This window comes from Pleurodeles waltl, chromosome 3_1, assembly GCF_031143425.1.
Source record: "Pleurodeles waltl isolate 20211129_DDA chromosome 3_1, aPleWal1.hap1.20221129, whole genome shotgun sequence".
In the NCBI taxonomy this organism is placed as follows: Eukaryota; Metazoa; Chordata; class Amphibia; order Caudata; family Salamandridae; genus Pleurodeles; species Pleurodeles waltl.
In genome coordinates, this window is record NC_090440.1 from 150,030,912 (window position 1) to 150,046,867 (window position 15,956).

At 43.0% G+C, this 15,956-nt stretch overlaps 1 protein-coding gene across 6 annotated transcripts in view; it reads left to right on the forward strand.

Moving 5' to 3' along the window:
- Positions 1-15,956, forward strand: part of TLN2 (talin 2) — a 1,094,076-nt gene that overhangs the window by 647,360 nt on the left and 430,760 nt on the right. For all 6 annotated transcript variants that reach the window (XM_069221982.1, XM_069221985.1, XM_069221980.1 and 3 more), the window contains 2 exons: positions 1,435-1,536; positions 6,004-6,080. In XM_069221982.1, coding sequence (XP_069078083.1) covers positions 1,435-1,536; positions 6,004-6,080 — 179 coding nt within the window. The remainder of the gene's footprint in view (positions 1-1,434; positions 1,537-6,003; positions 6,081-15,956) is intronic.

Genomic DNA, 15,956 nt, shown 5'->3' on the forward strand with positions numbered 1-15,956 from the left:
GGGCACAGGCGCAAGTCAGCGGCTCCCTCCGGGCCCGACACGGCCCGACCACTTCCTGCCAGCAACACTCACGGTGTGTTCCAGACTGGGTACCAGTCCCCCGGGGGGCACCTTCCTCCTGTTGTCACCCGAAACGGGCTCCGTCCAAGCACCGCCGGGGCCCCGCTATGTCCCAGGAGGGCCCACAGTTCCAGCCCAGATCAACCACCGGTCCCCGGAGGCCTTTGCCGGCCACCCTCCCGCTCCGCACGCCTCCCCCCTCCCGGGGAGCAGCAGCCACCGAAAAGCCGCACGCGAGGGCGCCCCGGCTCGGGGACCCGGCCTCCACTGCGCGCGCCGCACCACCTCTCAGCTCGGACCAGCAGGCCCGACCCACGCGTTCATGGCCCAGCTCTGCCGCGGGCCGCCGCAGAAGGTCGGCTTTCAGCTCCAAAGGGCCCCAAGGCTGCTCGGGCCCCGACCCGATCGTCAGCGGGTCGTCACTGCTCCTCTGTCCCCTCAAGTGGCGACGGATAAGCCGGGCGCGGTGCAGAGTTCTATCCGCTCGTGTCACCCATTTTCTACGGCTTGGCCACGCCTCCCTGGTTAGTTCATATATTTATATGATATTTCTGTAGTGTGAACCTACCCAAAAGGCAGCAGAGTGCTCTATGTGGTCAAAAACAATCATAAAGTCAGCGACTCAGGAAGCTGGGTTGTGGATGATTAATACATTGTGATGTGGTGTTCTTTAAAGAAGTGAGTCTTCAACCTGTCCTAAATTGGAGCAGCGTTACAGAGGTCCTGATGTATGTGGGGATGTTGTTCCAGATCCTGGGTGCATAGATGATGCTTTAGTTGTGGATGTACCTGTTTAGTCTAGCACAAGTCATGGGCCAGATGATAATCAGGGGGTCTAGAGAAAGCTTTAAGGTCAACAAGCATGCTACCATGCTTGCGCTGAGTGATTGCTAGCTATGAGTTATCCATTGAGATAGTTTTAAGATGATGGATGCACTAACTCCTGTTTAGTGTGAGGTGTATAAAGGCTTATGGTGTTCCTGGTCAGATGCTTACAAGTCTTCAAAGTAAAGTATACAGGAGCGATGTTAATGTTATTTAGGCATGGGTTTGGAAGTTCAGTGTTACTAATTCGATAATTTAACATATATGGAGTTTACTAGACTTTTTTTCTAAGCTTAATGGTCTTGTCATGGTTATTTATTATTGAAGGAGGTTAGTCATAAATGCCTGATGTCCAATATTATATCTTTAAGTTTACTGAACAGTAGTACTGCACATTTGCTGTGTGTGTGTCTGTGTATGCACTGGGAACGCGGGTGTGTGGATCATTTAGTAAAACACTGTCAAACAGGGTGAAATATAGCAGTGCCTAATATTATTTTTCCAGCAACATTGTACCTTTTATTTAAAAAGCTTATGCCTCTCTTGTAGGACTTCGGGGAGTATCAAGAAAGCTACTATTCAGTCCAGACCACGGAAGGCGAACAAATCTCGCAGCTCATTGCAGGCTACATCGATATCATCCTGAAGAAGGTAGCATGTGCTGCTCTGTAACCTACTGTTGGTCTTGATTCTTCCAGTCTTGTCTTAGTATGAGGTGGGGATGAGAGGGACATCCTCTGCCTTCAGCTTTACTCTGGGTAGCTCATCCAACTGCACAGGCTGTCCACGGTGGTTGTTGATGGGTGAAGGTGTCCTTCTTTTCAAGTGTACCAAACCTGATGGGAGACTAACCAGGTCAAAGGATCAATGTCAGTGGAACTAATCTTATGATTATTGTTTTTTTAGGCGCCAACAAAGGTTTTACAATGAAAACAATGGTAAACTACGTTCACTATTTAATCTGTGCATTAATACAATAATTTAAGGACAGTCCGTGTAAAAACTTATGGTCACTGCCCAATGTACCACCATCATGTGAATGGACCACTTGTAATAAATAGTCACTGTAGTACTTCGTTTCATATAACCACTAGATACTTGCAATCTCAGCTGCAGCTGCTGGCAGAGGCCAAACGAGTCCTCGTATCTAAACAGGGTCCCTGAGCTAGATACAGAGAGTAACACACATACTTATAGAGGCCAAACGAGTGTCTGTACTAAGAGTGAAAATCAACCTCCAACTATGTGGTGATAGACCAGAACTCCTGATAATTTCACATTTGCCAGCAGACAACCAACTCAAAGGCAACCAACCACCTGGGGCTTATTTTTAGCCACCATTTGGACTACTCTCCAGTTTCAGTTTTGGAATCGGGTCATACAGACCTGTTAACTGTAGCCAAGTAATGATTGGCTTTCAGCTGGTCCTGTTTGTATAGCCATTAGCCCTATTTCATGCTGGGACCTGTAGACCCACATTTACAATGACAGTTGAAAATACATGCATCAGCATTCTCAGTATTGTTGACTTCACAAGACTGACTGAAAGTCACTCATACGTGTCTGTTGATAGCTTCGATTATTTGACAAGATGGACCTCCAAATGTGTTTCAGGATGATGTTAGCATGTCATATCATTTCTGTGTTTTAGAGATTTTTATCTAGCAGCAAATTCACGTCAGCTACATTACTCTTAAAAAGGCAGATCTTTAATTTGAAAGAGTGAATGGATTTTACAGCCATGGATCTGTTTAAAACACAGGGATCTATGCTCTTAATTAAGCCACTCCTTAAGCTCTGTGAAAGAATTTGCTATTGCTATCTTTGTTGAATTCCAGATTTCACGTCGTGGTATAGAAACACCGCTGCTGTTCACTGTTGAGCTGTGGAAACATTTATTTTTGAGGCCGCTCTGTTTTTCCAGTTAATGCAGCAGTTTAGTGATGGAGCAACTTTCTGGCACAGTTTTTTTGTCAGTCACATGTTCACCATCTTCGTGTATGCTGAATAAGTTGTATGGATTAAAGCAAAGAGTAGAATTATGGGACACATACTTCGTGGTGACTGAGATGTCAGTCACATTGTGATGTTTCTGTTGAAGGTTGGAAAGAACTAAATAGTCAACCCGTGTCCATTAAACTAGCAAGGAATTGAAGTGAAGCCAGAGAGGATATATAATGCAAGAGGAAAACCCAAATATGTCATTTGTTTATTTATTTAATCAGTGCATACAGCAAACGTAATTGTTTTTAGGTTCCTATAAAAAGGAGATCAAATTATTCAAAAACTGAGTAAAGAGAGAAAAAATGGAAATACTGATGCAAGAGCCATTTATTTCAGGAGAAGGTAATGATTGTTAGATCACAGTAACCAAGTAGAAATATAGCAGATATTGTTTTCCGTAGACCTTGCATAGGATTTTGAAAATAATCTGTTTTGCTACTGGCAGCAAGTGCATTGTGTTTAAAGTGAGAGTGATACTGTCAGACTTCTGAGGCTTCAGGTTAGCGACACCATTTTGCAGCCCTTGAGGCTGGTCAGTTGGAGACTTGGGTAACCCCAGAACAAAGAATTTCTGTAATCAGATTAAGCACTGATCAATGCTTCTACAATCCCTTTGTGATGTGTTTACTCCATAAATAGAAGCAATTGTTTAAATTATCCCAAGTTGAGGAATGCCAACTGTACAGTTGTCCCCCTTATGTGACCCAGTACTGAGCGCATGGTCCTAGATTAGCCCCATGGTTTTTGCTTTGTTTTGATGAATGAAGTGGTGCAAGCAAACAGATTGGAAGGTTGCAGGAGGGTAGTGATAGATCGAACTTTATAAGTGGAGTCTATCAAAAGAAACTCAGTTCTAGCCCGTTATGTTAATGCCATTGTAGTTCAAGGCAGCCACTCCATTTAGCCCCACCGTGAGCGTAGAGAAGTCATCCCGTGTACCATTGACATTCAGATAGATCTTAGTGTAATCTGCGCAGTAATGAAATAGTGAGAAAGTGTGGGTTATAAAAGCATTATACAAAAGGGGGTGCAATGGTGACCCATTTGGTGGACACCTTATTTGGAACCTGTCTCAGAAGATTGACATGGTCCATATTTTGAAGCATTGTATCCTCTGAGGGAGAAATTACTAGAACCATAGAACCTGACTCCAAGACATGGTCCACCACTTGCAATCAGGTAAGGAATAAGCCATGGTCTACCAGGTCAAACGCAGCAAATTCAGGAGAATGAGCAAGAAGTGCTCTCCCCGGTCGGATACCAGCACAGCTTCAGTGTTGTGTTGGGTCCGACACCCTGCGTGTTTATCTGGCGATTCATGATGGTCCAGGTACCTCTAGACCTAGGAGGAAACGTTTTCCCATGACCTTGAACCGCCATGAAAGACTTGAAGTTGGCTGAAAAGTTTGGAAGATGTCAGGGTCAAGCGAGACTGATCATAAGGGGGCGAGAACAGATTTCTTAAGCCAGCAAGTAACTCAGGCTTGTGCTAGGACTGTTATTCAGTAACACTGGGAGCAATAGTAGCTGCCGCAAATCTAGCAGCCGCTGCAAAAATTATATCAGTCGTATCATGGTGGAGGTTTTTTTTTTATCATAGCTTCTATATCTATGGATGCAAGTAGCATGAAGTGCAATGTTTCAATTGGCGCATGAAATCCTGTTCCTTGTACTGGAGACTTCAGTCTGAGAAATTAAACTTCAAATGTCTTGATTTTGTTTTAGTGGGAAACGGCTTAAATGCATCCGCAGCGTGAAGTAAAGGGGAAGGTTGAGGCAGTAAGTAGGGTTGGCAAATGTCTGCACAATATGGGATAATTCTTCATATTGATTATTAGCTTGTCCCATTGTTCTGGAGCACTTATTTAAGAGGTCTGTAATAACATTTTATTCTGGATTTTGTATGATTAGTTTCAAGTCGATGACACTGGCGTTTATGTTCCCTCAAGGACAAACTGAGTAAACCTATGAGCGGAGAAAGTTCTAACGCTTTCAGTTTTAAGTGAGGCAGTACAGTTTATTGCGTCAATGAATGTGCCATGGAGTAGGCCAAAGCGGTACATTGACTGACCCTTACAGAGCGTTTCATTTCCATGTTCAAGCTCATGTTTCATATTTTTAGAAACATTGTTTCTAACAAACTTTAATAGGAAGAGGAACAGCTCTGTTTCTCTTCTGACTGGCCTTCTTAGGTTGATAGTGAAATATTAAGTGAAATAATCAAACCAGGCTGTTGGATATGTGTCCGAATTAATGATTTCAAAATCCGGGCTGGGAATTAAGTCTAAGCAGTGTTCTTTCTCATTGGAGAGGGGAGTCTGTTTCAAGAGAAATGTTGTGTGCACCAGTAGTTTGTTTGAGTAGCTTAGTGCACTGAGGCTTGGGCAGTCCATCTAAACTTTAAAATCCCCAACTAGCAAAAGATATCCTGCATCAGGAAGTTAGAATGCAAGAAGGTAATGAAAGTAGGTATTGACTAGAGCCAGGGGTTCTAAACCCAATGACCACTTCAAGTACTGTACTTTCACTGATCCCAATATTAACCGGAAACGAGTCCATCTCGTTCATTGGGCTCGGCAATCTGCATTCGTTGGTTCGTAGAAAATCTCATCATGCCAGGATAAATATTATAGGGTCAGAAATCTATGATGCATGTTTATCCGAGCAGTGCAGCACATTTGTAAGGCACAGGTGTACAGTATTATAATCCCTCTGCATGTGGTTGATGAAATGGAGTTGTAAGAGGACCAAGCATTCATAGATGACTTCCATCCCTTTGTTGAGGTTAGTTTCGTGTAACCGCTGCTTGGTCTCCCACTACCAAACCTACATAAGAAAGTCCAGAGTTCGTGCTCAGCAGCATCACAAAAGAGGGAGGCTTTGTCGTGCTAAACCTACCTGCACATGACAACTCTCAGAAGCAATCTTCACTGAACCATCCCACTGTGTCAGATTGTTGCACAGTTAAAAACATATTTGACAGATCCTATAGCACTGGATGTTTGTGAAGTATACCCAAAACATTGTCAACCGATCAGCAATGCTGCAATTGTTGTACTGTAGATGCCGTACTATGAACAAATATTCACAACCTGTTTACTTGTTGCCTTCCAGAAACAGAGTAAGGATAGGTTTGGCCTTGAAGGTGAAGAAGAGTCCACTATGTTAGAAGAATCAGTATCTCCCAAAAAGTAAGTTGTGTGACCCAGGAAACAGTCCCATTTCTTTTTAGTCCTTGCGTGTACCTATATATAAGTAGAACTGTTACTGTCAATGATGTATGCAAGGGTGCGTCTGGAAATGTGTGCACCTTTCTATATAGAATAAACTACTCCGTAAAGAGGATACTTCTGATCTCTAAAACTTTTTGTTACTTCCCAGTGGAAAGAGTTTAAAGAGTGGGCTCCTTTGGGAGGCCAGGGACCCCTGGGGTCACTTCTAAAGGTAGTTTGTCTTATCATGAATGGTGAGACTCAACCTACTCTTGCTTTTTCAATATTTGTGACAGCCTCTCGCTTTGAAAGACATCGGCCTGTTCATGTATGTGGAAAACATTTGAAATCCATACTGTGCCAAAACAAACCAATGTCCAACCCATACATTAAGGAATACAAATATAATTAGATGTTGAAAAGAAACATTTTTAAAAAAGGTTACTCACATGCAGACAACATTCCAGTCTTCCACCATATAAAAGAGAAGCATCCAAATGTCTCCTTTGCAGCTGATGTCGTCCAGCTCTCACAGAAAATGCTCACTGGGAAAGCGTCTGGAAAGAAAGTCTAATTATTTGCAGATTGCAGTTGCAGTAGAGAAGAGATTTCATTTTTTTTTTTAATCACTTCTGAGTAGAGAAATGTTGCAAGTTAACTAAAATAAGGACATTTGGTTTCTGTGTATAACGGTATCAGAGGCCTGCCATGTATAAATATGTGTATATATGACCATCCTGCCCAGCAAAAAGGTGCCGATATATGAGGCTCTCTGCCTATTGCATAGCCTGCATTCCAGTGGAAGGCGTGGCTTGTGCAGTTATCAATACCATACAATCATTAAAACCCAAAACACGCTTAATAACAAGCTTGAGATGAGCACCACAGGATACTCTCCATGTTGTCCATCTTCCTGAGGCTCCCACATTCATGCTCCCCATCAAGGAGTGGTACCCCCTACCAGAGGCTGTATTGCCTTTTGGTTGAAAGGAGTGAAATGCAGTCACACAACAACTGTGATTTAATCATTTGATGCTTGCTTACTGTGTATTAAAACAATTCTCGTTGGAATTATTCCAAATATGTTGATATATATATATATTTTAAAGTAGATAACTGCCCTTTCTGCTAGCCATTGTCTTTGACAATGACATCAGGTCTCTGGTGGGCCTATATGTGCTTCACCTTTCCCTTTCTCATGGTTTGCATGTTGTTATCCTCTGGTGTCCTGCCTAGCCAACCAGTGCTCTTGCTGTAGCTGTCGCCTGTAGTTTTCCCCTGCTCTCGTAGCAGCTGTGCACAGGTGTCCAACAAACTGGCCCTAGGTCACCCCCAAAAGAGGTTTCTAGCTCCCGCACATAATGTCCCTAGTTCTCCCTCATTCTGTCGCTGACTCTTCTGCATATTGTCCACAGTTCTCCCGCAAACTGTCCCTTTAACCAAACCCCAGCTTTCCCAGTACTTGTTCCCAACTCTACCAGTACCTGTCCACAGCTCTTCCATCAACTTTATATTGCTATAGGTAAAGGTTCCTCAGGCATTGACAGTTACTCTCCCCTGCTCTACCAACCATTTTCTCCTGCTCCGCTGATATCGTTCTCCAGCTAAGGAAGTTCAGTGGCTGCTAGACAAAATGGACCATCCAGTATAGAAATGATATGTCCTCTCTAAAATAATTTTTAGGTCAACCCTAGCAGCGTGCAAGCGCTGTTCTCTCGACATGTTGTAATCTACTCTGTCAAATTTAGCAACGCTCATCTCACGCCGATCACTTTCATTTGCTCCTGGGGCTGCCTTTCAAAATTCCCTTGATTTCATAGGTAATCTTTACATTTGCCCCGCCTTGAGGTTGTTTTGTTTCACCCTGCAGACTGACCCTGTTACATGGATTATTGTACGATTGGCCATATTCTGATGTTCAGTGTGGGCGCACTACTTTTTTCTTTTGTCTCTCCCTTTCGCACTCCATGGCTTTGCACCCTGATCTCCCGGGTTTTATTGAATGCGCACACACTGACGCGTTGTTTGAGTCCCCCACCTTGTTTCCATTTGTAGTCCTGTGTGTCCCATTAGAAAATCGGGACTGCAAGCCCCAAAATGCAAAGAAACGTACTGGATTAGCTACCAACGCGTGGCCCTGGGAAACACGAGAGCTCTGCCGCACCACGTGCACTTATGCCATGCACTTCTTGTCGCATCGACCCTCCCTACTGCAGAAGCCTAGAACCCGTCTAGTCTCCAGCACTGCCTTCACTCACTTTTACTGTGCCTTAGCAGTGGGTAGATCTATAGTGCTTTGCACTCCACCCATCACACGTTTTTTAAAATGTATATTTATTTATTCATTAATTTATTTATTATAGATATTGTGTAGAGCGAGGTCCATATTAAGTCGACTAAGAGCTCTTCAAGTTGGAGTGAGGGAATGAAGCAAACCATTGCTAGAACATGCATACAAAACCACTTCAGTTGTTAAAGTATAGAAACTTTTTAGTTTCCAGGTCTGCCTTTGCTACTGCATATTTGTTATGTGCTATTTTGTGCATTTAAAATGAGCCATCTCCATTGTGCAGGAAAACCCTGCTGCATTCACCCCAGTGAACTGCCTGACCTGTGCCTCGCCACCTAAGGTCACATGTGCATAAGGTTTCCCGATGTGATGATGTCACTAAGGATGCAGTGCTCTGGTCCTGGGATTTTAATTTTAATTTTATGCATCTTTGTTTTCCGATGTTAAACTGTGTCGGCTCGATCCACCAGGAGTACAACTTACAGAATGCATTAGCATAGTGTAACACTGCATCCTTGATGTAATGGAATCTTCTGTTAACATTACATGCAAAGGGCAGACATCAGGAGTTTAAAGGCTGTTTTTTGCATTTAAAATTGACCTCTGCTCACAGGGTTGGTCCCGCCTCTTCGCTCCAGACCTCATTGTACAAGCTTCTTGGGGAGCACATTTCCTTCAGTGGGTTGGAAAACACAGCTCGAGCAGAGGTTTGGAGGGCTCTTGGCTGCAGTTGTGTGCATCTGCTTTCAGACCTGTCCTTCTGCCAGATGTTTGACAGCACTGGTTCCGAAGTCCTTCCCTTGCCTGTTCCAGAAGGCAACCTGGAACCACCCACAGTATTGTACTTCCACCCACAGTACTTCTACTGGTGGGAAACGCTCACCACCTCCGCACAAGTGCGTTCAATCTTTAAAGTCACGATCACCCAGGAAGTGAACTCATGTTTGTCTAGCGGTCTCCTTCTTGTTTTGTCTGCTTGCTCCTCCTTTTTACCTCAAACTTGTCATGTGGTGGTCTGAGAGAGCCTTAGGAGACCCCAGCACAAAACTCTGCCTCAAACCTTGCATATTTCTGAAACCTGACTCCAGAGCAAAGAACGCCCGTGAAAGACGAGAGATTGAGGGGTCTGCCCTTCAGTAGAGTTTTTAGGTTTCACAGCCCACTGCATAAGTAACTCATGCAGTGCTTTGCATTATGGGACTTTCTGTCCTCGTTTCAGAATGGTACAAACTGGACTTCAATTCCCAGAATGCAAAGAAAAACCCTTGTCATCACAGACCGGGGAAAACTGAGAGCTCTGCTCCAGAGCTGGGGTAGACTGGGGACCTCTTCATTCACCATCCACCGTTGCTGTCCATGGCCACCCTAAAACTAAGATTACCCGATGACTAGGAGATTAGAGATCTATGTCATCAGAACACCACTTTTTTTATTCCCGGACTATGCTTTTACATATCATTGATTGCAGCTATATGTGCCAAATTGTCTCAGTTGAAATGAACCAAGACGACAGTATAAGCACTGATAAGTTAAATTAAAAAAATACCAACACGCGCTCAGCGTTTGTGTTCTGGTATCATGGAGTTGCCTGGTTATCCTACAGACCACCTTGTGCCAGCAGGCGTCCAGTGATCTAGTCCTGGGCTTTTCTCTTAGAAATCATCCCAGCTGTGTTAGTTTAATGGTGGTGGATTAGGACTGCAACTTCCAGAATGTATTTCATTTTTGTGAATTAAAGCATAGAGGTGGAGCTGTGAATCCGTGGTGACATGGAGGATGGATAATACTTGACACAGCTCATTGATCCTCGGAAGACCCCACTTGGAGTGATAGGACCTGCCCAATATTCATAAAGCTGTTCCGTAGCTGTACTGATAATTGGATAATAAGTGATTGGCAAGCTCAACGGGTGTGCTTGTGTTTTGGCTCCAGGATAAAATGTTTTTAAAAGCGTTCTACACCGAAAAGGCAAATCATAAAATGAATGCTTTCTGCATAGAATCTTCTATGAAATCTAGACTTAAATTTGTGATGATTCACTGTATTTTTGCGATGTAAAATAGTCCCACTCTATTGCGTTGCAAGCCAAGCACTCATTTTGAGGAGGAATGATACATCGAACTGCCAATAGCATGAAGAAAGAGAAAAATGCTCCTCGTGTGCTGAGCCACGGCCCACCTGTGTACATTTCAAAGACTTGGTCACAATAGCCCTTGCTGACAGCTGCGTTGTCAGACCTAAGACAAACCAAAGCTCTCTATTATTCTTTTATCACATCATATTGGGTGTTGGATTTCTGTCCTGACTAGTAATACAGAGGTCCAGAACTAAGCGAGTGATGTCCTGGTGACTAGCTCTCTGACAGCCCTCGATCTGAATGAGACTCTCACAACTGCTCTCAACTTTAAAACCAGCAGTAGGTTACTTCCAAAGTGTACAATCTCTAAAAAGAAATCCCACATGTAAAAATAACTATTGTATAACTTCTTAGAGCAGTGGTTCTTAACCTTTGTGGATCCCCACGGAATCACTACTGAAAACTGGCGACCTCCGCCTTATCAATTTCTAGCTTTGACTGACTAAACGATACACACGAATACTAAGCAAGCAAACATCACATAGTGCACAAATTATGATTTTATTTAATTAAAAAACATACTAAAATCAAACATCAAAATATACATTTTAACGGTGCATAGCAGGGCTTTATCTGAGACCACCAGTGGTCCATGCTCAATTCTGCTTGTTGTTGGCACTACATTGTCACCACTTGGTGTTCTAGGACTGGTGGTGTTGCTTGTTAAAAATGGTGCACATTGCATACATGTCGAAAGAGATCCTCCCTAAGTTGGTACAACTGTGTCCAATAATGGTTTTGGGGGGGGGGGGGACTTTGCATCAAGAGTATCAGCACGGTCACTGGAATTTTGCAGCAGAGGAGGACAAAGTATGCAGCATGATTGACTAAATTATGTGGCACGAAAAGCCAAATTATATGACATAATGCACCATATTTTGTGATCCTCTTACTTCATTATTTTGTAATTTGTACACGTTGTAACATTGACTGAGAAAAGAGTTCACCTTATTTCTAACCGATTTAACACCCAAACACAGCAATAAGCAACAGTCAAAACGGGGAGAACCCTGTCTTCCATTGAAAGTTTTTCACCATAAGTTGGTGCGTCAAGTGCCGTATCTTCGGACACGTGTTTCTGGCTATTTGGCCGTCATCAGCGAAGAGCAACGTGTAGCTGGCAGGGTTGCTTGAAATGCCGCCTTGAAAGTATTCACAGGTTTAAATACCATTCAAGAAGGGGCACAGGTGCTTCACCCGAGCTCGTCAGCTCAGAGGCTCACGGGAGCCTTAATTACAACAGTCAAAACGGGGAGCACCCTGTCTTCCATTCCAGCATTTGTGACCCCAAGGCATCATGGTAAATGCAGTCATTAGCACGAATTTGAATAGAGTTTTGAAAGTTTTTCACCATAAGTTGGTGGGGCGAGTGCCGTATCTTCGGAAACGTGTTTCTGGCTATTGGGCCGTCATCAGCGAAGAGCAACGTGTACCTGGCGGGGTTGCTTGAAATGCCGCCTTGAAAGTATTCACAGGTTTAAGTACCACTCAAGAAGGGGCACAGGTGCTTCCCCCGAGCTCGTCAGCTCAGAGGCTCACGGGAGCCTTAATTACAACAGTCAAGCACCTGTGCGCCTTCTTGAGTGGTACTTAAACCTGTGAATACTTTCAAGGCGGCATTTCAAGCAACCCCGCCAGCTACACGTTGCTCTTCGCTGATGACGGCCAAATAGCCAGAAACACGTGTCCGAAGATATGGCACTTGCCGCACCAGCTTATGGTGAAAAACGTTCAAAACTATATTCAAATTTGTGCTAATGACTGCATTTACCATGATGCCTTGGGCTCACAAATGCTGGAATGGAAGACAGGGTGCTCCCCATTTTGACCACAGCAATAAGCAACTGAAAGATGACTAGTCAACCTTTGCAAAAAGCCGTACGGTGTGCAGGAACCCGAGTCACCATATGTTTTGTAACTTTTGATCCATTTAAGCTAGAAACATTTTTTTGTTAAAATTTGCAGGTTATTAGCAGATGTGAAATGTTACACATACAGTGTCAAAATAATACGCTGCCTAAAACTAGGTAATGTTTTGTAAACTAGAATGTGGTTTGTGCTTCAAATGTTCATATTTACTCAGTTCACCCACAAGTGGGGCTATCATACACTTAGCGTCTTGTAAAACTGGCTCATGTAATGAACTATGAAAAGATTAGGACTTGCTGAAAAGCACCATCATAGCAAAACAGTGTAGGTTTTATTTTGAGACGAGTCCGCTGAAGTGACACTAAGCTGCTCTATATACACATCAAACCTAAATAACCACATCTCCAAAGTATGCTTTCTCAACAGTCTAAAGCGCCGTGACTCTTAACAGAATTATAAGGTTTAACACCCAAATCCTCTTGACTGACCTCCGACTGTGAAACCTTAGGGTTGAAAGATTCCTTTTCAGTCAATGCATTTTAACGTGGATTTGCAACTTGTGTCTCATTTTGAACCATAAAATATAATGTATCCTGACTCCCGGTACTGAGAAGCAGTGTGTAATCCCCTTCAGGGGGTGACATGCCTGCATCCTGCAGCACTTCCCAAACTAATGATATAAATAAATATAATACATAATGGCAATATTTTCAGTTTTGCTGCAGATAAAGGAAGAAGGTCAATGGAAGTGCTTTAGTTTTATGCAGGGCCACTGGAATTATGAGGCAAAGAGGACCAAATTATGAGGCAGGGTTGATCAGTTTATGTGGCAAAAAAGTCAAGTTATGCATTTACAGCACCAGTAGCTCTAACACAAGCAAATGAGAGACCTATTACATTGCAAATGTTTGTTACTTTTTGGAGCAGATCAATAAAACAGCCTTTGTCTTATAACTAGGACAATGCTGTAATTATATACATTTTTCAGTTGTCATAACAAAAATACTTTGTGTGTGTTGTGAATATATATATATATATATATATATATATATATATACAGTCATAATTCAAAGTTGAAATTGCAACCCTTTAGTTAATTTTAAGCCTCACTTTCCATTGAAAATAATTTTTTGGATTACTCATAGGTTTGGCACCGTTTGTAAAAGAAATATCTGCATGCAACTTTGTAGTCACCTGTCAAAACTGGCTAACATTTGGTGCCACATTTTTCATGGAGATTCATGCAGAGAGAAAAATGTAAAGCAAAGAGGGGGGAGGGGAGGGTTGGAGGGGGGCTACTGAAATCATGCATTTCCCATTTAAACCCCCATAGGAAATTTTGTTACAGGAGAACTCTCTGACTGGATCTGCACCAACCTTAAACTGAAAGTAGAACTTCACTTGGTGACATCCCGTTGAGTAGTTTTGAGATATGAGTATTTTTTTAAATGTATCACTGCTTAATGAATTTGCCTGAAATATGGCATGTTTAGCTAGCTCTTTGTATTGTAAATTCATGTAGATCCATTGGGGGCATTATTAAATGGGGGAGTTCGAATAACTGGCATGTTTTTATGAATCCACATGAAATTTGCCAGTGCTTGAGTTTTGTGTTGGTATGTGAGGTTTTGTGTAAATCCTTAAAGGATGAAGACTTTTAAACATTGGGGGTGGGAGGGAAATGTTGTGATGCAGTTTAATGATTCTGCAGTGAACTCATGCACATCAAAATGCGGTGGGCACCAACTCTTTGATGTACTAATAACGTTGGCACAATCGTCTTGTTCTGTACGAAAATTCATAGACACTTAGCATGTTTATCTTATTCTTCGTATTTTTAGTTTCATGCAGATCCTTCAAAAAGGGGGGACACCTTTCGGGGCAGGCCTAACAAATGTGTTTATTTGCTATTTATATTGGCACTTACTATTGAGTCTGCATCAAGCAAGTTGAGCCCAATGCCGGGTGCTAACAAGAGCTGACAATGATTGGAATTAAATAAAATCTTTGATTATCTAATATCTTTGTTGCCGTTTCACAGATATTCAAAACATTTGGCAGCCACTTACCATATTTATAGTACTACTGATATGTTGAGTTTCATACAGATCTACTAAGTCAAGCATGTTTAAAGGGAGAGACAAAAAATGTTAATTTGCTAATAACTTTAATTTTTGGGCAGATTTGTAAAAGGAAGTCAATCAGGAATTTACATGTTCAGTTTTATGTTGATATGTTAAGTTGAGCCCAGTGCACGGACTCATTAGCAAATCAAAGCCTGCTTAGCTCTCACCCTATAAATAAGTTTGGTCCCACTTGGTGGATGTCTAGAGAGGCTGATATGACAAAATTGGGTTTTGACTAAAGGATGGTTTGGGCACAGGCCTTGCCATGCTCCAAACTCGTAGCATGCACAGCTGGAGACCATGCAAAGAGACGCTGGGCATTAGGACTGACTGCAGACCGAGCCTTTCATCCAATTCTTACTGACCAAAGGCCATAGATGGCAGGGGTTGAGCTCGAGAGTGGTCGCACAGTCTAGCCAAACCCTCCTTTGTGGAGTGGTAGTTTTTTTTAGATTAGCTTACATTATGTGTCTGAAAGGAAGTTTGTGGAAGAAGACACTACTTGGTCTTCCTATTTTAAAATGGTGGTTGTTAATCACATCTCCATTTTAGAAAGGGAACAGAACACGATCTTCTGAAGACATGGAGAATGGGGAATCCATCTATTCCGCTACAATACATAAGTGAGGCTCAGTGTAGCCCAAGAGTGTTTGAATATGCTCTTGTCGTAGACTCCTGTTCTGGTAACGAGACTGGTGGATTTTGGGTGACAGCACCACCGAGTGTGGGGGACTGAGTCTGATCCCACACTGTGTGACTGCTGTCAGCCTAACCCTTTCCGGCTAAGTAGCAGCACCTCACAGGTACCATAGGTAGAAGTGATTTGTCGCAGCCTATCGCAGGACACTCAGGCTCCTCAGGAAAGTCGTGGTGGAGCAGATCTTACTCCTTTCTCTCAATTGCACAATTCTCATACTTGCAAGGACAAAACAGAAGCAGGGTCTTGGTCCAATAGGTTTTATTGAAGCAACTGCTTTCTGCGTAGAAAGGCATGAATTGAGATTATGAGGCTAAAGAAACACAGCGTTATTGCAGCACTGATCAAAAGAGTGAAACACAAGAAGCGTCCCACCATATTGTCATGATAGTGGGCAAAACATTCCTACCTATACTACTTAGTTTGTACACCAGAGCAGGTAGCAGTGGTAGCCCTAATCAGCCCTTCTGGTCCCTGGAAGGAAGCCCAACCCCCCCATACCTGTGCAGAGGTAAAGAAGAGGTCTGTTAGTCTGCCGAGTGTCCCTCCATGTAGACGAAGAGGAACCAAAAGGTTTCAGCAGAAACTGCGATGACGTGCGGCGGGAGATGGCAAACTGGCTGGATTGTCCCCTTTAAGGTGATGTGGGCAGTGTGATGTTTTATAATAACATCTGTTCTAAGAACTGCAGTGACGTGACAACACATATTTTTCCGAGTAGGGTAGACAATGTTCC